The 23,508-nt window shown below is 36.0% G+C and overlaps 1 protein-coding gene across 2 annotated transcripts in view; it reads left to right on the top strand.

Annotated features, from left to right (window-relative positions):
* SLC41A2 (solute carrier family 41 member 2) overlaps positions 1–23,508 on the top strand; it is a 130,908-nt gene that overhangs the window by 87,492 nt on the left and 19,908 nt on the right. For both annotated transcript variants that reach the window (XM_059934812.1, XM_059934813.1), the window contains 3 exons: positions 849–928; positions 10,688–10,819; positions 11,850–11,998. In XM_059934812.1, coding sequence (XP_059790795.1) covers positions 849–928; positions 10,688–10,819; positions 11,850–11,998 — 361 coding nt within the window. The remainder of the gene's footprint in view (positions 1–848; positions 929–10,687; positions 10,820–11,849; positions 11,999–23,508) is intronic.

Raw genomic sequence — 23,508 nt, 5'->3', positions numbered from 1 at the left:
AAGTCATCTCTTTAATGGCTTGCTTACTTCAAATATGAAAAGATACTCTTTAAACATTTTTTTAAATTATAAGGGTAATAAATGCACATGGTTTTTAAAAACCTAATAAGTACAGAAGGATATAAAATGACCATGAGTCTCCTGTCAGTGTCATCCCTAGGGGTGGACATTGTTAATAATTTCTTACATGTCCTTCCAGACATTTTAATGTACTTAAATTATATGCTTTTTTCCTTTTTACATGTAACGTATGTAAACATGTAGACCAGAAGGAGAGCCCTGAAACGTGGGGCTACAGCTTATGCCATGTTTTGTTTTCAACATTTTGCTTTTTTTTTTTTTTTTAAAAGCACTTTTCTTTTTTATAGCTACTTTTTAAATTTTATTTATTTTATTTTATTTTTTTATTTTTGGCTGTGTTGGGTCTTCGGTTCATGCGAGGGCTTTCTCTAGTTGAGGCAAGTGGGGGCCACTCTTCATCACGGTGCGCGGGCCTTTCACTATCGCGGCCCCTCCCGTCGCGGGGCACAGGCTCCAGACGTGCAGGCTCAGTAGTTGTGGCTCACGGGCCCAGCTGCTCCGTGGCATGTGGGATCTTCCCAGACCAGGGCTCGAACCCGTGTCCCCTGCATTAGCAGGCAGATTCTCAACCACTGCGCCACCAGGGAAGCCCCAACATTTTGCTTTTGACAGTGATTTTTACCTTGAATATTTTTTCTTTTTACTCAATTTTTTAAATGTCTAAATATTTTATGTTTAAAAGTAGGGGTGTTTGTATATAAAGAACAACTTCAAATTAGTACATTTCCTTTCCCCTTCCCTAAATTGTATGCTTTTGTTTCTTTCAGCATTGGGGGCCTTATTCTGGACACAACTGTATCTGATCCAAACTTGGCTGGGATTGTTGTTTACACACCAGTTATTAATGGTAAGAATTAGATATACTGTTTCATAATGATATCCTATCTCTCTATATTCTTAGGTACGAACAGGAACCTCTGAGTTCAGATTTTAAGAGGTCTATCTTCCCATTCTATTCATTTGATTTTCAGTGCCAGGTTGTTGCTCATGGTGGAAACTACACTGTATGTTCTCAGTATGCAGAACACATTTTTGAAAAGAACTCTCGCTTAATCTTATCTCTAGATATTAGTTTGAGAATCAGACATACCTGATTTTTAAGATTCCTGTGGCAAAATAGGATATTCCAATTCCATATTATCATTAACTTTGGGCTTACCTGCTTTCTTGTGCTGCTGTGTTGCTATGCCTGTCAATTTTCGTGGCTAAATTAGAGTTAGCTAGGTTTAAGCATTGCTGGAGTCAATTCACTCCATTAAAATCTATCACTCCTCTGCTGATCCCTTTCAAATCTGCCTTGTATTTTTTCTTATCTATAAAATGGGAATTATAATACTTAAATTCACAGGGGTTTTTATATGAATTCCATTTAAAAAGACAAATTTAATCCAGTCCTACTGGCTTTTGGGCTGACAGTCATTAAATTGGATTTCCGTATAGCCTAAGCCAAGATAATTTAAAATAATGCTACCTGGGGAAAACCGTATCACAGGATATATGACACATTTAATATAAATTACTTTTGTATATTTATGGATAAGAAAATATGTTATACAAAGGCAACTTCTCTGAAATCTAATTTCATATCTAAAAGTTTTACTGAACATTTTAATTTTGGGGTACCTGAACAAATTTCCCCTAGAGATGCCCCTCCCAGTTTTCCTGGTACCACCATTCTCCCCATCACCTGCCTTTAACATCATGGACCCATTTGATTCAACCTGGCTCTTTCATTCTCTTTGAATAGATAATGACCAAATCTTGTCTATTTGTACATTAGCATAATTCACTTGTTCATTTATTTATATAACAAGTATGTCTTACTACTGTAGTCTACTAATGTCTCAGTTCAACCATCATTCAAGTAATAAAGTAGGCTTCCTGACTCACTCCCTATTCAATGCAAATTGAACGTCACTAGTAGACGGGTCTACCTTAAACATTGTTTGTATTACATTAGTTTTAAGATGATGAACTTGACAGTGGTTTCCTCCTACCTGTCAAATTAAATTAGAACTCTTCTGCCTAGCTATCAAGGCTCTCTCTATATGCTCTTGGACGCACACAACTTTATCCTTTATCATTGCGACTTGCTTCTTGCATTGTGGCCATACAGAGATCTAATTTTCACTGCCTGGAATAACTATCACTTTCTTTCCCCCTGTCTGAATCCTCTTCAGTGACTATTACTTGATGAATTTACTAGCATGAATATTACCCAACAATGACTGTTAGAACTGTATTGCCCAGCATCTCAGTGAGAAATTTAACTTAAATTACAACCCGGTTATTAGTAAGATTTTAGTGAGTATCTCTGTTATTTTGCCTTTTACAAGAAACAGTTTGCTAAAGTGCCCTCATTGGAAGTCTGTGCATGGCATGGCATAGTGGTAAAATCTTTTTTCTATCTCAGTAAGTAAACCTCTTAGTTGGGTATCACAGTGAACACATCTTATATTACATTATGCTCTTTAAAAACATTGATTGAGAAAATTCACTCCATGCTTCTCAAAAAAGGTGTAACTTCTGAGAATTGAATTTCGTTTTAAGTGTGCTGAGTTGTACTATTTAAAAGACCCCTCCCTGTTTTATCACCATCATCATCATCTGCTATTTTTTTCACATTCATTTACTTATTTATTATTTATTAATTTATTTTGGCTGCGCTGGGTCTTTGTTGTGGCGTGCAGGATCTTTAGTTGCAACATGCGGACTCTTAGTTGCGGCATGTGGGCTTCTTAGTTGAGGTATGCGGACTTCTTTAGTTGCTGCATGCAAACTCTTAGTTGTGGCATGCATGCGGGATCTAGTTCCCCACCAGGGATCGAACCCAGGCCCCCTGCATTGGGAGCGCAGAGTCTTACCCACTGTACCACCAGGGAAGTCCCCATCATTTGCTATTTAGTGAGTACCTACTCTGTGGCAGATTACTTTTAGGTCTTTTATGCATGTTATGTTATTTAATCCTCAAATAAAGATAAGGTCTCATATCTAGCAAATGGTGATTTAAACCCAGATCTGCTTGATATCCCAAAGCCTGTGACTATTTTCCTTCAAAATGAACAGCTACTAATTTATGTTATATTAGATACAGGAATACACACTTTGTTTAAAGTAAGGCATATCTGTGTTGATACTGCGATGAGGGTATCTTTTAACGCTTATTAACATCTCTCAGAACCAGTAACATTTTTAAAAATATATTTCATGTAACAATATGTTAAGATTTGGTAATTGCTGGATAAATAAATGCATGAGTTAAGGAACATGCTTTGTTTTGCTGCAAAGTACGTGTCACCGAATTTGAAGTTATCTTATTAAATAACACAACTTAGATTATACCCGAAACATTTCATATACTTAGGAACTGGTGAAGTGCATTAAAAAAAGGCAAAAAAAACCAGAAACAGAAAAATGGTTCTTACTATTTGTATAAAAAACTAGCAGTGATGGCAACGTTTATTACTTTCCTTAACAATTTCTCCTGTGTGTAACCATAGAAATTGGTTTCTCAGCATTTCCTCCTCTTTGGTATATTCTACAAGCTTTTTAGATAGGAGTGAATATTTATAAATTTATTTATTTATTTATTTATTTTTGGCTGCATTGGGTCTTTGTTGCTGCACTCAGGCTTTCTCTAGTTGCAGCGAGTGGGTGCTACTCTTCGTTGTGGTGTGCGGGCTTCTCATTGCGGTGGCTTCTCTTGTTGAGCACGGGCTCTAGGCGCGTGGGCTTCAGTAGTTGTGGCATGCGGGCTCAGTAGTTGTGGCTCACGGGCTCTAGAGCGCAGGCTCAGTAGTTGTGGCACACGGGCTTAGTTGCTCCGCGGCATGTGGGATCTTCCTGGACCAGGGATCGAACCCTTGTCCCCTGCATTGGCAGGCGGATTCTTAACCACTGTGCCACCAGGAAAGCCCGGAGTGAATATTTAGATAGGGCCTCTTTAGATACTGAAAGAAATTAGCAATCCCAGGAGTGAATATTTTGTGGACAGAAAGAGTTGAGCTAGAGATCAATTGGTTAGAAGAGGGATGAACTCAGTTAGTGTAGCCAGGATGTCTAAATAAATGAAGGCATAGCCTTAGATGGAACGTTATGAACAATCAAAATTAAAGAATTACATTTCACATAACAACAAGGATGAATTTTAGGAACTTAATATATGTGAATTATCCCATTTCTATAAAGTTCAAAAGCATGTTTAGGAATACATATATATGTGGTCATAACATGGAAAACAAGAGAATGAAAATCACAATTCAGGATAGTTACTCTGATTGACGAGGAAGGGCATGGGATTGGGGAGGGCACATAGGGTACTTCAAATGTAAAAGTCATGCTGTATTCCTTTTCTTAAACTGGGTGATGGGTACATGGGTGTTTTTGCAATATGGTTATTTATAGCTTATATGTATTTTATAAATATTATTTCTGTATCTATTAAATATTTAGTACAAAATAAAAATCCTGGAAGTAGCACTTTTAGATTTCTTATTAAATGGTTGATTATGAAAAGAATAGAATTAGAATTACAGCTAGGAGTCCAAATGAAGAATTTCCAAGGTAGGAGGGATATAGATACGTTTATTGACAAGGAGGCAAAGGAGTAATAGAAAAGGAAAGATGGAGGATGCATGAGAGATGGTGAAGAAGGAAGTCCACAGAATGATGGGCTACAAAGTAGCCTTGGAAAAAAAGGATACCCCTTATTACTTCAATGTGGTAAGAAAAGGAGTCCTGAAGAGAGACTAAGGTGAAGGGTCTTACCTATAATGACATTCTCAGTTGTCCCAAGAAGGTAGATAGATTTCCCAACCTGTTTCATGTCGTGGCACACACAGAAAATTGTAATATTAGATGGCACACTAGGGAGAAGAAGGAGGCCACTTGGAACCAGAGGCAACCATCCTGGCCCTGCAGAGCTTCGAAGGTCAGTATCTTGACACAGCTGTAAACTATTCCAGGCATCCTGGTTTGGGAAGTTCCACTCGAGGCAGTGTTTCTCAACCTTTTTTTCATTTTGACCCTCTGAGGGAGCCATTTAAAACATGTTTTCCCCTAAATGTTCCCACCCATGAAATTTTAATATCACAGATATCCAATTTATCCATTTCTATACTGTATGTATATCCGTGCTTTATACATAAAATGAGTGAAAAATTTTTTTCTCCCCCCAAGAACAAATTTTTGTCCTCACTAAGAACTCATGATCTAGGGTAAGGGAAGCAGAAAATTTGCAGACCTTGTAAGTCACTCATCAGGTTGCTGACACGTACATTGGAAGGAAGTGGTAGAGGTGAATGTGCCTGCCCTCATTTAGAGGAAAGGGTCTTCACTCTGAGGGGCTTACATGTATTTCTTCTTAAAAAAAAAAAAAGAAGAAAAAAATGGAAGACACATCTCCCTTATCCCTTTGCATTTCTTGAAACTAAAAGAGCAGTTCCTGTGTGTGAGTTCTGATAAGGAGTCATGAAAGGAGGAGAGGTGAAAATGCAGAGATGTGTGAAGATGGCCAAAATATGTAGGTATATATGGAAGATACTAGATCTGCTGTGCTGTTGATTATAAGGCTTTGCTTTTGAACAAAATGAACTTTTACTTCAGGTTCCCTTAGGAATGCCGAAAAGAATTATTGACATAATTTGAAATATATTCTATGGTGTGAAATCTCTTCTGTGCTAAACATTTGCTGGAAACATATATTTCTAAATTTAATAAAACATGAAGTTGGACTTTAAAGCAGTCCTTTGATGAACCTTCTGAATTTGTTCATACTATCAAACTTTCTATTATCAGTGGAGCTCATTCTAGCAATAAGGCACTTAGAAATTAGGTCTTATGGATACTGAAAGCTCTAATTATTTAGTATGTTGGAAATCTGTTTTTTATTAATGTTATTAATTTATGTGACAATCTTTAAATGCTCTCTACTAGCTCTAGTAGTGCAGTTGTCTGTGAGGAATTTAAGTAATTTAAAAGAAATGCTGATAGACTTGCTCTTAATAGAAGTATAGAGTATGTCGTGATAGCGAGAAAGCATTTCTGACATTAAGGGAAGCTATTCCAAGGTAATAATTCTGCTGTAGTTTAAAAATATAACCAGTGATCATGCTGAGATCATGATGGAGTTTTAACTTCATGAGAGCTTAAAACTTTGATAAGTTTCTATACTAATTATGTTAATTATTTTGCCTTCCACATGATGCCTTTAATCTACTTGGAACTGATTTTTGTGTATAGTAGGAGAATAGGGGTCCAATTTCATGGTATTTTTTTGGCATATTAATAACTGTCTTGGTACTATTTATTGAAAAATCTATACCACTCTTTATTGATCTGCAGTACCTCTTTTGTATATCACAGATTTCACAGGTAGCGTGCGTGTGTGCATGTGTAGTTATCAGGTTAAAAAAGTACCCCTCAATTCCTGGTTTGCTAAGAGTTTTTAATAATAAATAATAAAATGATGAATTTTATCAAATTTTCTGCATTTATTCATATAATCGTATTATTTTTTCCTTCCTTTATTTGTTAATGTACTGTATTATATTATTTTCAATTATTAAATCAGCCTTACATTCCTAATATAAATGCAGTTTTGTTGTGGTGTATTACACATTTAACATTTTGCTGGATTTGGTTTGCCAACAGTTTGATATCTTTTTTACATTTATTTTTATTCATAAGATTGGCTTATAATTTTCCTTTTTCATATTGTCATTGTTGGATTTTGAACTCAGAGTTATGCTAGTCTCATTATGTGAGTTAGATATACTTACTCATACACTTTATAATGTAAAGTAATGTAAGATTTTATAATTTATTCTTTTTATTATTATTTGTTACTTAAATATTTGGTAGAACTCACTTGAAAAAAACAACAGCAACAACAAAGCAAACAACTTATGTGGACCTGGTTGTCTTTTGAAGAAGATTTAAAATTTTAGATTTAATTTCTTTAGTCATAGAATGATTCAGATTTTGTATTTCTTCTTGAGTTAATTTTGTTAAGTTATATATATTTTAGAATATTTTCCCATTTAAATTTTCAAGTTTATTGGCATAAAGTTGTTCATAATCTTATTTTTTAAATATTGGTAGTAATTGGAATTATGACTTCCTTTTTTTCCCTATTGTTTGTCCCTACTCTTCTTTTCTTTTCAGATAACTGATATTTAGCTTTATTGATCTTCTTACTTTTTTCTCTTTCATTACTTTTCTTATTCTAGTTTGTGTTTATATTTCTATCTTTTCCAACTTATTGAGATGGATGCTTAGGTCAGTAAGTCTTCCTTATTTTTTAAGTATATGCGTTCAAGACTTTAAGTGTGCTTCTCATTACTGCTTAAGCTGCACCCCCACTTGCTTTTGTATGTAATATTTAATTTCCATTCAAATACAAATGTTTTAAAATTTCTATTATGATTTCTTCTTTAATTCACAAGTTATTTAAAGGCATGTTCTCTCAGTTTCCAGATAGTGAAGGCATCAGGCCCTGAAGGTTTTTTTTCATGAATAAGTTTTTAACTATGAATTCAATTTCCTCAATATAGGGTTTCTCAATCCTGACACTAGTGATATTTGGGGCCAGATAATTTCATATTGTGGGGGGGCATCCTGTGCACTGTGGGTTGTTTAGCAGCATCTCAGGCCTCTGCCCACTTGATGCCAATGAAACATCCCAAATTACGACAATCAAAAATGTCTCCAGATATTGCCAAATCTCTTTTTTTTTTGATTGGGGGTCGATTATTGGTGGCAAAATCACCCCCAGCTGAGAACTACTGCTTCATAGATACAGGGCTATTCATGTTATCTATTTCTCGCCAAGTGAGTTTTTATAGTTTGTGTATTTCAAGGAATTTTAAAATTTCACCCAAGCTGTTATTTTCTGGCATAAAGCTGTTCATGGTATAACCATATTATTCTTTTCATCCTGCATTGTCTGTAGTGATGACTCCTCTTTCATTCTTAATATTGAAATTTGTGTCTTCTTTTATTCTTGATCTATTCAAAGAACCAGCTTTTGGTTTCATTTCTTTTCTCTATTGTTTCTGTTTTCTATTTCATTGATTTATGCTCTTATACTTCTTATTCCTTCTTTATGCTTTCTTTCAGTTTAATTTTTTTTATTTTTTTAGGTTCTTAAGATGGGAACCTTAGATCATTGATAATAGATAATTCTTCTTTTCTAATATAAGATTTAATGCTGTGAATTTCTAAGGACTGCTTTATGTGCAGTACTTATCTCAATATGTTGTGTGCACAAATCTCAGTATGTTGTGTTTTCATTTTCATTAAATTCAGAATATTTTAAAATTTCCTTTGTGATTTCTTTTTTGACCTGTGGGTTATTTAGAAGTGTATTGTTTGCTTCCAACATTTGGGGGAATTCTCAGATATCTATCTTTTCTGTTGTAGCCAGAAAACATACTTTATGTGTTCCAGTTTTTTCAAATTTATTGAGACTTGTTTTATAGCTCATAGTATGGTCTATCTGCTTGAATGTTCCATGAGTATATTTGTAAAGAATATGTATTCTGCTTTTGTTGGGTGTTGTGTTCTATAAATGTCCTGTAGATCAAGTTGGTTGTTATTATTGTTAAAATCTTCTGTATAGTTTTGATTTTTTAAAAATCTGTGTATTCTACCAGTTAATGAGAGAAGAGTGATAAAGTCTCCAAGTATAAATACCAACTTGTCTGGGGTTTTTGTTTTGGTTTTTGTTTTCAGTTTCATCAGTTTTTCCTGTGGGTATTCTGAAGATCTATTTTTAGGTGCAACTACATTTAGGATTGTTATGTCTTTTTCGTGAGTTGACCTCCTCAGCCATTATTCAATGTTTGTTTTTCTCTCTGGTAATATCCCCTGTTATAAAGTCTTTTTTTTCATCTTTCTGATATTGATACAGCCACTCTAGCTTTCTTTTCACTAGTGTTTATATGGTATATCTTTTTCTGTACCTTTACTTTTAACCTATTTATGTTCCCATCTTTTAATAATGCATATTGTAACCTCTTTCCCACTAGATCCTTTAACATATTAATCATAGTAATTTTAAAGTTCTTGTCAGATAGTTTCAACACCTGAGTCCTCTCTGAGTCTGGTCCTATTGACTTCTTAACTCCTGACAGTAGTCTGTTTTCTTTATTGCTTTTTACTGTCTCAGAAATTTTTTATCAAATGCTGGACATTGTGTATAAAAGAACATTGGAGATTGAGATAAATATTATTTATGCCTTAAAAGCAGGCGTTTTCTTCTATTAGGTCATTAGTATGGAGGACTGTGTGAGTCTCATCAGTAGTTGAGCTGGGTCTGGTTTTTGTGGTTGTTATAGTTACCTTCAGTGCACCACTGACTTCAGATGTATCAATGAGCTCCTGCTACCTTATGCTCTGTGTGAAGCTTGGAGCGCTGTATGCCTGGAGCATGAAAGGCTTAACTATCTGTGCTCTTGCTTCTCTTCTCATGGTAGGTTGCTGATGCTTGTTACATGGTGCAAGGCATGGGATGGGGTTTGGGATTCTCTTGCACTAGTCTCAATCTTAGGCAGTTCCTATGCATTTGGTCCACAGAGGTGAGGCCTTCTCAATGTTTCTTAAGACCAATCAATTACTCAGATTGGTCTTAAGCAGGAAGAGTTCCTTCCACTTCTCCAGCAGCAGACAGCTTTTGCTTCTACTCTTCTTCCAGTGGCAGCTGATCTTTGCCTGGGGTCGGGTAGCTGGAGTGTTTCCTTCATCACCTCAAGCAGCTTTTGTTTCATATGAGAGAGGGAGTCAGAAATGGATGTGATTTCTTGCTGTGTGCCACCGAGGTTGGCTCTCTCAAGTGTTCTATCCTACCTCAGTCTGTCTCACAAGTGCCCAGGGGAGGCTTGCAGAAATAGTTGACCCGTGAATGTAGACTCCCCTTGTGTCTAGGGTTCCCAGGTGTTCTAAATGGTTATGTTAGCCCACACTCAGCATTAAAGAATTTGAAATTTTCAGTTGTTTCCTTCCTACTTGCTTTTATGACTACTACCTCTTCCTCCCATAATCTGTCAAAGGAGAAAGAGTTTGGGTGTCCTAACTTACCTTGGGGGCACTTACCACCCTTTGGAATTCATTTTACTTCTAGGCATCAACTCCCCTTCCTCTGAGTATATGAGAGGATAATCTAGGTTAAAAGATGACTTTCTTGAGTATTTTTTTCAGTGTCTTATACCCATTTCTTTAGTAACCTGAGAAGACACGTATCAAGCCTTGTCTATTTGAGTAAATCTAGCTTGTTTTCCCTGTCATTAAGATGATAAACATGAAATATCTTGTTACCTAGTTTTATATCTTGGTTGTGATAGTAATTTTTAAAAATTACTTACTCTGCTTTCAGACCAAACAGTGAGTTAGATTTGAAAGAATAATGAATGAGTCTTTTACAGCAGTGATTTTATGCTTTTGGAATATCTACCTCAACATTTAATAAATCAACATTTCAGAAGAATTCTTTGTTTCTTTGTTTTCTTGGCCCAGGATGTGACATAAGGAGGCTTGTATTTGGTTGAATGTATGCACATTATTTAAAATATGAAGAAAACTACCTTGTTTGTTTTTCCTTATGTTTCAGGTATTGGTGGTAATTTGGTAGCCATTCAGGCTAGCAGGATTTCTACTTATCTCCATTTACACAGCATTCCAGGAGAACTGCCTGATGAACCCAAAGGTGGTTACTACCCACTTAGAACTTTTTTTGGTCCAGGTAGGTGCTTGTGGATTTTTGCATATTTTATTTCAGGAACTATTGCTCTCTATGAGTATAGGCAGGCAACATTTGTTGAATACATATTTTGTTTGTGAATATCACATAGTTTTCCACTTCTGAGAGCTAAATAGATTTTAAATACTAGAATAGATTTTGTTCACTAAATCTCAGTGAACAACAACAAAAAAAGAATTTGGATCAATTCTGCAGTTGCTGAGGAACTTTGTATAGTTTTTCTCTTTTCTCTTTCTCTGGGATATCTTGTTTTAGGAGTCAGGAAAGAGGAACCTTGTGCATATAAGAAAGCACTATTAGGTGATTTAGGGAGACAGATATACCATCTGTCTTTTGTATATTAATCTTTTGGACCTTTCTAAATGTAGGCATTTGATCCCAAACAAGCAGAATGAGAGGGGATAACCTCAGTTACAAGGACATTATTATGTCCCAGGCATATGATATCCAAAAACCTAAACCACAATTTTAAATTCTTGACAACTTTTTTTTTCTGACGAAAATAAATGTAATGTAATAAATGTAACTTTTGAATGAGGATCAGAAATGCCCAGTCTTTTAATTGCAATGAAAGAATTCTAAAGGAAAAATAGAATTAAAACATTTCATAACCAAAGGTCCTCTATTAGAAGATCATGAGATGTCATTTAGTCATTAAAATGATCAATAAAAAGGAATTAAATGATGTAGGGAAAAAAACACATTTCAGTACTTTAAGAACTTCATGTTTTTTCTTTTGTCTTTCCTCTGTTTTTATAATAGATATTATAGTTTGACAAGTGTTCTGCATAGCAAGTTTTTATCAACCACCTTTTATTTAATTAATATATAACATATAGGGAGAATTTTTAAAAATTAAGTGAATTGTAAATAGTTAAAATTTATTTTTAGCAATTGAATTTTATGTGATTCTATGCAATATAGTAACTAGAAGTAATCCTCAAATTTTAACAACTGTGACCTATTATTCACCAAAATATGATTTTAACAACTTTTACATTTTATATTACAGGAGTAAATAATAAGTCTGCTCAAGTTCTACTGCTTTTAGTGATACCTGGGCATTTAATTTTCCTCTACACTATTCATTTGATGAAAAGTGGTCACACTTCTTTAACTGTAATCTTCGTAGTAGTATACTTATTTGCTGCTGTGTTACAGGTAAGAGTTAAAACCTCTTGCAATCTCTTTTATGCTCAGATTGATGTAAAAGTGTAACTGTAAATCTAAAGGCATAAGAAATATTTTAACATTTCAAAAATCAGCTGAATGCCTTCTTATTGATTTGATCTTCTTAAAACCAATAACTTTTAATATGATTTGATCAATAGAACTGTTGAATTTCCAGTTTCCTGGATTCTATGTCTTCCCTTTTATTTGTTCTCTTCTTTTGTATGAACACATCTTCAGATAAATTCTTGAGAAAGACTGCTGCATAGGAGAAAAATTCTTGAGTCTTTGCATTTTGTAAAATGCTTTTACATGAATAGCTTGACTGGATATAGAATTGTTTCTTTTAGAATTTTGAAGGCATTGCTTCCTTGCTTTTTAATTTCTCCTACTACCATTGAAAAGAACAACACATGCCATTCTCACTGCTGATCTCGTGGTACAGAACTACTTTTATCTTTCTAGAAGCTTCTAGAAAGAAAATCTTCTCTTTTTCCCTATTGTTCTTAAATTTCTTCTGGTATTTATCTAAAGTTTTAAAGTAATATGCCTAAATTTCTAGTTCATGATTAATCTTCTTTAGACTTATGCTAATAAAAGTTGAGGATTTGGGGGCTGTTATAATGCCGCATCTTTCCCATATGGTTATATCACAGTTTTTGGTTAAATTAGTAGTCAGTGTTTCTATTATTGGGTCTATCTAAACATTGTTTACTATAGAGCCGGATAGTGTATTATATTTCCTTTTTGTGTATTTTACTTTTCTTTGGGTTAATAATCACATCTTTTTTCATTTACCTCATTTTCCATAAACCCATCCTAATTTTTTTTTCAACTGTTCCAGCTTTATTTTGGCTTCCTAGCCATGGCTTCTTGCTAAGCTCTGTAGGATTTGGTACCTCCTACAGTGAGAAATCCTAACTTAAGAGATGCATTCAAATAATTCTTTGAAAAGATAACATTTGAATTTGGCCTTCAGGGGGTTTGTAGGAGTGGAGCTGGAGGATAAGTATGTGGAAAGAAACTGCATTGATGATAATGATGTTAACGAAATTCACTGACATTTACTGTGTTTCCTGTATGACCAACATTGTTCTAAGTGCTTTACATGTACAGATTTACTTCATTCTCACAAATACTCTCTGAGATTTGTCCTTCTGATATAAATCAGTGATTTTTAAAGTGAAGTACGTGCAAAACAATGCATTGTGTACAGAAAGAGAAGATTAAAACTTCTATTTATATATGTCTACCTCATTTGCTTAAAATGTCTATTTTCTCCTATTTTTAATGATTGCTTTACAATAAACATTAGCACAGTGTTACGTAAGTATACTCATTTATATTGCAAGGGCTGCATAAGCTAAAACTTTTGGAGGTTACTGAGTAAAAGCATAGAGATGAGAAAGCACAGAGCTTATGCCAGAAAGAGCAAGTAATTCATACAGAGGCTCTAACTAAAAGAAGAGAAGATGAGGTTAAGAAGGTGGATTAGGGCCAATGTAGAAAGGCCTTAAATGCCAGACAGAGGAGACAAGAATCCACTCATAAAATAACAAAAACCCTTAGGACTTAATTGATATTTTTAACTTTTCTGTAATGCTTTATAGCGCCCAAGATTTTGTTAAAAGTCACTTATCAAATCATTCATTCATTTATTCATTCAATAAACCTTCATTCTACTAGATGCAGGGATGGGTTTTAAATCCCAGGATGAATAAATTCAGACCCTATTCTCAAGGACTCATAGCCTGGAGGGAAGACTACTACAAGAACAAATAACTATATTATATTGTAATAGAATATAAATGCTGGGAATAGCTACGCGTAATTTGCTGTCAGAGCTTGGAAGAAAAAGCAACTAATTCCACCTCGGGAGTAATATTTTTCTACTATTCAGTAGGGACAACAGTTACTTCAAATGCATTTTTACTACTGGCTATCTTTATTGCTACATATGATATGGTCATTTATTATAATTTATGTTCTCCATGTGTGTAAGTATTATGAAAAAGATGCATTCCTCAATCCTATGGGAAATATCTAAGAGACTATTCTTTGGTCTGTTTGTAAGCATGCCATTTTTAGAGCAAGTTCCTATTTGTAACTTTACCTCTTCACTTCATGGATGGATTTGATGTTTATGTTTATGGTTCTGTGCCAACATACTATCATGCATCATTTCTCTTATGTTCATGAAGGATATAAGAAATTTTTCTGAATTCATAAAAATATTAGATTTCAACCTTACGCTCACAGTATTCCTATATGTCTTTTGTTAACCTCTGACCTAAATTCTGACCAGTAAAGTTTGAAAAACTAGAGTTGAGGAGAGTAATTATTAATCTCTCTGTGTCTCAGTTACCTCCTCTATAAAGTGGGAGGGATACAGACTGTCCGACTTACGATTTTTCAACTTTATGTATGATGTGCAAAAGCGATAACGCATTCAGTAGGAACCGTACTTCGAATTTTGAATTTTGATCGTTTCCTGGGCTAGTGATATTCGGTATGATGCTCTCTTATGATGCTGGGCAGTGGCACCGAGCCACAGCTCCCAGTCAGCCACGTGTTCATGAGGGCAACCAACCGATAAACCGATCCACTTCAGACCATTCTGTACCCAACCATTCTGTTTTTAGCTTTCAGTACGGGATTCAGTAAACTACATGAGCTATTCAACACTTTATTATGAAATAGGTTTTGTGTTAGATGGTTTTGCCCGTCTAACTGTAGGATAATGTTAGTGTTCTGAGCGTGTTTAAGGCAGGCTAGGCTGAGCTACAATATTCAGTAGGGTAGTTGTATTAAGTGCATTTTCGACTTACAGCATTTTCAGCTTATCATGGTTTTTTGGGATGTAACCTCATCATAAGTCCAGGAAGATCTATAGTATTACCTAACTCATAGTCACTTTTGAGGATTAAATGAATTAATTACATAAAGCTTGCTTCATAGTAGATGCTATATGCATGTTAGCTGACACTATTGTTGTTGTCATTGTTATTAACATGGAATTGTAAATGGTCAGCCATTAATCTCTGAATAACAGTTGGATTTTTTTTAATTTTATAGTATTGATTGAATTTTCTTATGTGTCTTTTACAACTTTCATTTTTATGGGTTTTAGTTTTTATTTTCTCCCTAAGAATCAGATAATCTGCCAGAGTAGGTCTTTGTTTTTGCACCTGACATTGTGCATTATTTCAGTGGAATAGCTTAGAATCAGATTGTAAACTGTCAAATCAAATCTTCATGCTCTGACACTAACATATATAACACATACATGAGCACACACATTCACACATCTCTTTAGAGACTGAGATTGAGATAAAAAATCTTGACCTTCCCCTGCCTACTTCACTCAATCCAAAGATGGACAGAATAAATAAGTACTTTTTTTTAAGATTTTTTTTTTTTGATGTGGACCATTTTTAAAAGTCTTTATTGAATTTGTTACAATATTGCTTCTGTTTTATGTTTTTTTTTGGTTTTTTTGGCCATGAGGCATGTGGGATCTTAGTTCCCCGACAAGGGATCGACCCGCGCCCTCAGCATTGGAAGGCGAAGTCTCAACCACTGGACTGCCAGGGAAGTCCCTAAATATGTACTTTTTAGAGACAAAGACTCCTTCACCACTTAAGACTCATCTTTTAATATTCTTTACTTGCCTGACTTCCTTTTTGGATCTGGATTAAATTTATATTCAAAACCGTGGTTTAAGTCCCAGCCCTTACTCAAATATTTCAGTCCACACCAGTCTTCCCATCACTAGACTCTATATTTTGATTGAATATTATATAGTAAAATTTTCTAATGCCTGTTTAATTTCTCTCTGCCTAGATTCCTACCTCCTTGAAGGGAGAGACCAAGACTTTTTTCTTTTGGTATTCTCCACAAGACATGATAGAGTGGTTGTTTTTTGAATTCTTGATATTTTACTCTCTTCCCAGACTAACATTCTTTAAGGAAATTTCCCCACACCACCTAATTTCCCCAACCAACTGAATGAAGGAAATCCATTTGAAAGAAACTTGATATTGAATTTATTATAGTGACATCATGACAGTTCTTTGCAGTATTTTTGCATTTACTCAGATGTCATCTTCCTGGAAGCCTTTCTTGAATACCTAATTTGGTGCCTTTATTCTCTGTTCCCATGGTACCTTGTGAATACCATTATCCTAGCTTTTCTACTTCACATTGACATTATCTGTTCCTGTGTCTGTCTCACCCATTCTAGAGAAAGGGTCTTTGTTTTACACATTTTTTTAATCTCTAGCACCCAGCCCCATTCCTAGTGCTCAATTAGTATTTGTTAAACTGAATGACTGTATCTTGCTAGCTCTGTCACCCCCTTCAGGAAGAGAAAAGTTTACAACTGTATTTAGGTACTAGAAATTCCAGAAAAACTGAAAAATCTAAATTTTCTTCTCCTTGCTCAAATTTTCTCTCTTTCACTGACCTAGGTATTTAAAATTATTTAAAAAAAGAAATAAAATAAAAGGCAATGAAAAATAAAACACAAAATACCACAAATTCTATCAGGGTTCAGTCAAAATTATAAGGATTTACTGAAATGTTTAGAGATGACATGACTTGATATCCAAGGAAAGTGCAAGGTTGGCTTTAGATAAAGGGAATTGGAAATGAGTTGAAAATTGATGAAGCTGAAGGATGGAATGTGAGACTGCTGTGGGGATAATGTGTACTCTTCTGTGTACTTTTGTGTATGTTTGAATTTTTACATAGTAAGGAGTTTTTTACTCTTTTTTTTTTTTAATTTTATTTTATTTATTTATTTATTTATTTATTTATTTATTTATGGCTGTGTTGGGTCTTCGTTTCTGTGCGAGGGCTTTCTCTAGTTGTGGCAAGCGGGGGCCGCTCTTCATTGCGGTGCGCGGGCCTCTCACTATCTTGGCCTCTCTTGTTGCGGAGCACAGGCTCCAGACGCGCAGGCTCAGTAATTGTGGCTCACGGGCCCAGTTGCTCCGCGGCATGTGGGATCTTCCCAGACCAGGGCTCGAACCCGTGTCCCCTGCATCGGCAGGCAGATTCTCAACCACTGCGCCACCAGGGAAGCCCCAGGAGTTTTTTAAATTAGGTTTTTCAGAGCATATTGACTTCCTAATTTTGGTCCTGTAGCTGACTATTTCTTACTTAAAGTGAAAAGTAAAAAGTAAACTTGAGTTTGAAATTGTTTGAGACTTAGAATAGTTGAGTTCATATCTTGTTCATCTTAAGTGCACACTGACTCCATTTTTTGAAACTATTTTTTAACTTTAAAAATCTACTTACATGTCACACACACATTTCGTTGTTTAGGTATTTATTATGTGTCTTGAAACTAGAAGGAACCTAACAAATGTGTTTTTGTTATGTGTCATTAAGGCCACTGAACCACAGTCAGTAGGTGTGATGGATTATACTCTTACTCATGTTCCCGCCCAGTGCCCAAGAGCAATCAGAGTAGTTGGAATATGTCAAGGCTGGAGTAATGTGCAAAAGGCATCCATATTTAGTATACCACCAACCACACTGCATTTTAAGGGGTTTTTTTTTTTCAACATTAAGGATGGGTCAGCACCAAGCTGACCATGCTGATTACCCATTCTACCTTCTATGCCATCAGTCAGCATTTGTGAGACTGCTAGCTGTGACTAAGGGTACAGTCACTGGCTTTAGAACAGAATTTTTCATCTGTGTCAAATTAGCCCACTGAACCCACAACTTGGATTTCACAGAACCAGAGTATTTAACATGTCCAAAACGAATTTATTTCTCTCATAATCTTTCCCACATCAGTAGGGGTGGTGGACAAGAAACCACAAGTGCACAGAGAACTAGGCCAGGCTTAGGTACACAGAGATCCCCTAAATCTCTCAGCCCTCAGCTCCTGACCCTGTGAAGTTCCTCCAGGATGGGGAGAGCCTTGCTCGCATAGACTTTATATCTCATGTGTATTGCTGCTGTCCAAATCCTGCCCATCGCAGACACTGCCATTACCTTGTTACTGGTGAGTCCAGGCAGTGTAATAGGAAGACTCCTAGATACTTCTGGGTTCTAATTCTGGTCCCTTCCTAAGTCCATAACTTTGTCTAAGGCACAGCCCTGCTCTGTGGCTTGGTTTCCTCACTTGTAACACAAGGGTGAAGATACTAACACTAAGATAACCATATAATTTTAGTCCAAACCAGGACACTTTCGAGAATGAAAGGGAGCTGTTAATAATTATGATTAGAGTCACAAGCATACCATGACTATCTGGGACAAACCAGGAAGTAGAGTGGCCCTAGCTATCACTCAAATCCCTTCCTGCATTTCTAATAGTTGACTTTGTGAATTCCCACTCCTACAGTAAAGATGATTTGTTACAAAGCATTGTTGTACCTAATTAATAATGTATATGCTAATATTAACATTATTTGGCAACTAAAACAGTCTTTAATATTAAAATCTATAATTGCTGCTAAGGTAATATTAAGTTAAATTGGCTTTTATGGGTTAGCCAGAGAACCTAGGCAATACATGAAATGTTGTTTTCCTTAAAAATTGTATTCCAAGTCCAAACAGCTAATTTTGAATTAGTCTTTTTAAGTTAGAAGCTATCTATTTTTACATTTGTTCAGCCTAAAACAGTCTCTTTCAGGTTCCTGGGTGCACTCTGTGTTCTAATATCTCTGTATTTTACCTAGAAGTCTGTATTTGCCTCTTTCTGCCATAATTTGACTTTGTGATTTTACAGTGTTCAGCTTTATCTCCTCTTGATCTGCAACTTTTGAGAGGAAAAGAGTACTGGCTCTCTTATATTAAAAGCCGGCTTATCTCCTTATCACCTAAATTGTTCATTCTGAAAATTTTCCGTCTCTGACAGATCCCTTCTTGAGGTTTGGTGTTCTGAGCCACTTTTTCAATATATATATTTAAGAGTTTCCAAAATGGTAATAGCAAATATTTATATAGCATTTATTCTGAGCCATGCACTGTTCTAGGTACTTTACATGTATGAACTCACTGAGTACTTAACACAGCCCAGTGAGGTAAGTTATACTATTAGTTCCCACTTACACATGAGGCACTCGACCTGGAGAGAAGTTGAGTAGCTGGTCCAAGCCCACTCAGCAAGACGGAGTCCAGATCCAGTCTACAATCCTAACCACTGTGTTTTACAAGAATAAGTTTGACACTTTGTTTTGCTCTTAGTGAGGGTCATAGTTTTCAGGATGGCAGTTCTTGGAGGCTTAAAGCTGCCTCTTCTCTCTGGTTTCATTAGATCTTCATGTTTCTTCCAGCCAGGTGTTTTGCCTCCAAATTGCATTCGTTCCACAGAGTTTATATGGAATCTGTGCCTACTGAAGTCAAGGACGTGAATAGGTCCTGAGAGAAGGACTAAGTGCTACGGAAGTTCAATAGTGGGAGAGTATATTTCTAGGTAGGGAGGGAACCTTTATAATGGATAAAATTTTGTTTTGTGGAATCCACAGAAAATGCCACTTCAGCAAAAAGGAAGTAGCATTAAGTAAATGAGAAGACTCAGGGTATTTACAGAAATACTAAGAAAATTTCTGGAGCATAGCCTTTATGAAAGGGAGTGATGGAAAATAAGGTTGAAAACTACAGATTGTGACAAGATCATGAAGGGTCTTGCCGATCAGACTGAAGAGTTCATTTTATTCTATAGAACGATGATTTTCAACATTTTTCCCACTCCCAACAAACTTGAGAGATCTGACACATTCCTCTGATGCAGTGTCATATAACGTGGAAGGGCTTGAGCTTTGATTTCCACCACTCACTGCCACCACTCACTGCCTGTGTCACCTTGATCAAGGTAATCTCTCATCTGTTTTCTCAGCTGTAAAAAGAGGCTAAGAATAGACCTGCTTTGTGGGTTGTTATAAGGATGAAATGAGATAATGCATGTAAAGTGCTATTATTGTCTTATCATTTTAATGTCATCATCTCTAATAGCTGTGAATTACTGGGGCAGTGAGTCTCTTAGGGTGTCACTGAGTGGATCAGATCCTGTGGAATCTAGCATTGAGTCTCTACCATGATTCTAATACCCGACTCATTCCTTGGAGTCATTCTTCTAAGTAAGGAAAATGTAGCCATATGGTGGCAACCTGGCCATAATTGGAATCCCAGGATACCCACCCAATAGCTGAGCAAGTTAATTGGCTTAGCCTTGGGCAAGTTACTTAATTCCTTGGGGGGTCTTATTGTTCTTGCCTGTAAAATGAGGATAATGATTCCTCTTTGCACAGCAGATATAATACCTGGCACATAGTAGGCCCCTATTAAATGGTGCGGTTATGTCTTTTATTACGACATTGAGTCAATCCTATTCCCAGATGGCATCTCAAAGGAAATATCTAAGCAACCAGGAGATTTTAACAGGTTGCCTGACTTCACTCACATTTTTTTCCTCATTCCTCAGGATTTAAGTCCACCAGATTCCAACTGGAAAGTAAGGATCTCTTTATTCTTTCCGTGACTGTTCTGCCTCTGTCTCTTAATTGGTTTCTGTCTGTCAGCTTGGGTTGAATGGAAAGTGTGAAGAGAATGATAAAGGAAATGTAAAGGGAGGACCTACAGTTCCAAGAATTTTTTTTCTAGTTGTAAAAATAGCTACTTTAACTTTGGGAGTTGATTAATATGGTGAAGGAAGGAAGTTGAAACAGGTGATTTTTTGAGATTCCTTTTTAGCCCCGTGATTGTCTTTTTGTGATACAATAGTGTGTTATGCTATTATAGCTTAGGTTGTAGGGTCTTAAAATTGATACACTTTCCTAAATCCATATTTATGATTAATTCTCTGGACAGGTATGCTTGGGCTCCAGGCCAGTAAGCACAGAAGATGAAATGACTGCCTGCCTCGTTGGAGGCGTGGCATGCCAGAGCCCTGTGGAGCAAGGCGTTCAGAAAGGGAGCTTTTTTCCATCCTGTCAAGCCTGACGAGGATGCAGTTAGGACCAGGGAAGCCGAGTCTTCTTTTCCTAGTGTGCTGGTTAGGATGTTACTGCCTGTGCTCCGAGTTCTGCTGAAATTGCAGACATGACTTAGAGGAATTTTCACATCATCTGAAAAAAAAAAAAAAAAATCTTATAACACAGCTATGTGAAAGCACTTACTTGGAAAGCATAAAAACTATTTTTCAAGAAATTTGCCAGAATAAAATCTTGGTTGATTGCGACCCCAGAATATTCAGCCAGAAAATACTGACTTGAATGATTCGATAATTTAAATTTTTTTGCTATTTAAAAAAATAGATGTTTAGCACCATACTTCTTTTTTATTTTAAAGCTAAATGTCTGTGTTAGTTCTGCATAACAAGGCTAATCTAAGTTGTGATTTTTTTTGTACCGTCTAGGGAAATGTGTAAAAGCAAAAGGTCTCTAAAGATTTTTGCATTTATTAAAAGCAGTGTTTAATGGGTATCAAAAGATGATGAGACCATCATTCAATATCCAAAGTAAAAAAACAAAATTTAATTTATTGCTCACTGTTGTAAAGGATCAGAGGAAATCTCTCCAAGCAGAGCAAATTACTGATCTTTTATAGGGTTTTAGGGATGCCTGGAGTTCAGGGATGGGCAGATATTCAAAAGCTTGAGTAGGCCTGTGTCATCTGTAGAGATATGGATACTTGGCTGTGACTACTGTTGTTAGTTGGTCTTCAGAGGTGTATTTATTGGACCGGATTTGTTCCTAATTGCCTACTTCAGAAGCAAGGACTATCATTGATCGGCTGCCTTCTAAATGCATTCAGTAAGGCAAGTTGTTTATTGATTGAATGAATTTAAAAGCCGTTCTGGTGGCTTCTTGTTACCATGGCTAAAGATCAGTCTTTTCCTGGGAGTGTGGGAACTTCTTACTTTCTCAGTCTCCACTCTTGTTCCTCACTCAGTCAAAGCTGCAGGGTATCATTAAGGATTGTCCAGACCGTCACCTCTGTTGTTGATTCTTCTTGAAGATGGGGTATCTGATTTTCAGTTTGAGTCCATCAGCGTAATTCCTTTTGGGAGGAGGGGTCTTTGAATTATTTATTGAAACATCTGATGGGACAGTGGCTGGGTTGAAACATTTGAGACACTGGACAATAAACATTAAGTGTGAGATAAACAAGAATAATTAGAAGTATTGTAAGAAGGGAGTGGAATATATTTCACTACCATAACCTAAGATTTTTCAGGCCTGACCAAGAAAACACGTCCCAATGATTCCCTAGGTAGCCAGACTGCCTTTTCTTTTTCTTTCTTTTTTTTTTTTTTAAGGAATTCCTTTATTTTATTTATTTATTTATTTATTTATTTATTTATTTAGGCTGTGTTGGGTCTTCGTTTCTGTGCAAGGGCTTTCTCTAGTTGCGGCAAGCGGGGGCCACTCTTCATTGCGGTGCGCGGGCCTCTCACTATCGCGGGCTCTCTCGTTGCAGAGCACAGGCTCCAGACGCGCAGGCTCAGTAGCTGTGGCTCACGGGCCTAGTTGCTCCGCGGCACGTGGGATCTTCCCAGACCAGGGCTCGAACCTGTGTCCCCTGCATTGGCAGGCAGATTCTCAACCACTGCGCCACCAGGGAAGCCCCAGACTGCCTTTTCTTTTAGCTTAGATACAGATTGTTTTATTTCATCTGTAACATTAATTCAGGTATAATATGAAGTGTTGGCAATGGTTCTGGTTGGCCAAAAGAAAGTCCAAAGCCATTCTTTTATCTGTAACCATAACTGTTACTTTGCTGGTCTTAGGTGGAAGCTGTCTACTTTGTGTGCTCATCTCTTTGCTCTGAGAATCTTCGGTTAATAATCAACCTCCGCGAGTCATCTGCTTTGGGAAGTGCTCTGGAGAACTTCAGTTTAGGTTCCCTATGGTGTTACTTTCCAGCTCTGCTAAAGGTCCCTTCCATTTTTTTCCCAGAGGACAGCAGACTGTGTTTCCAGTTCAGGCTCATTCAGGGATTATGTTTTATTCATCATCTTAGACTCAGCATTCAGACCCTGCCTGGTACAGTAAATATTTATAAAATGAATATTCAGCTTTATATTATTCTTGGATTATTTTTGGCATTTCAATTATATTTCTTCATTTAGATTCTGATCTCACTGAAAGCAATAACCGTGTCTTATTCTTCTCTAAATGCTCCAGAAAGCTTATCACAGTGTTTTCTATGTTAGATAAAAATAAATATTTGTTAAATTGGATTCCAGATATATTGAGTGTACTTTGTTTGGGTGATAGGGCAAATATTTGACAAGATCTCTCATCTAAAAGAGAGAATAAATCCGATGGAGAGGTGAAACATACACATAAAACAATTTGAAGATGATGCTTTTTTAAAACGTAATATTACATGTTTAACAAGTACAAACAAAATATTCTATAAATGACTACTTAAGTGTTATAACAGTAGGTTTTTTAAACATCTTAACCACTTAAACAGAATGCTAAATTTTATTATTTTTAATGGATTTTTAAAATTTTTGATTTTGGAGTATACTT

This window comes from Balaenoptera ricei, chromosome 10 (genome assembly GCF_028023285.1).
Source record: "Balaenoptera ricei isolate mBalRic1 chromosome 10, mBalRic1.hap2, whole genome shotgun sequence".
In the NCBI taxonomy this organism is placed as follows: Eukaryota; Metazoa; Chordata; class Mammalia; order Artiodactyla; family Balaenopteridae; genus Balaenoptera; species Balaenoptera ricei.
This window is presented reverse-complemented; position numbering and strand designations above follow the sequence as displayed.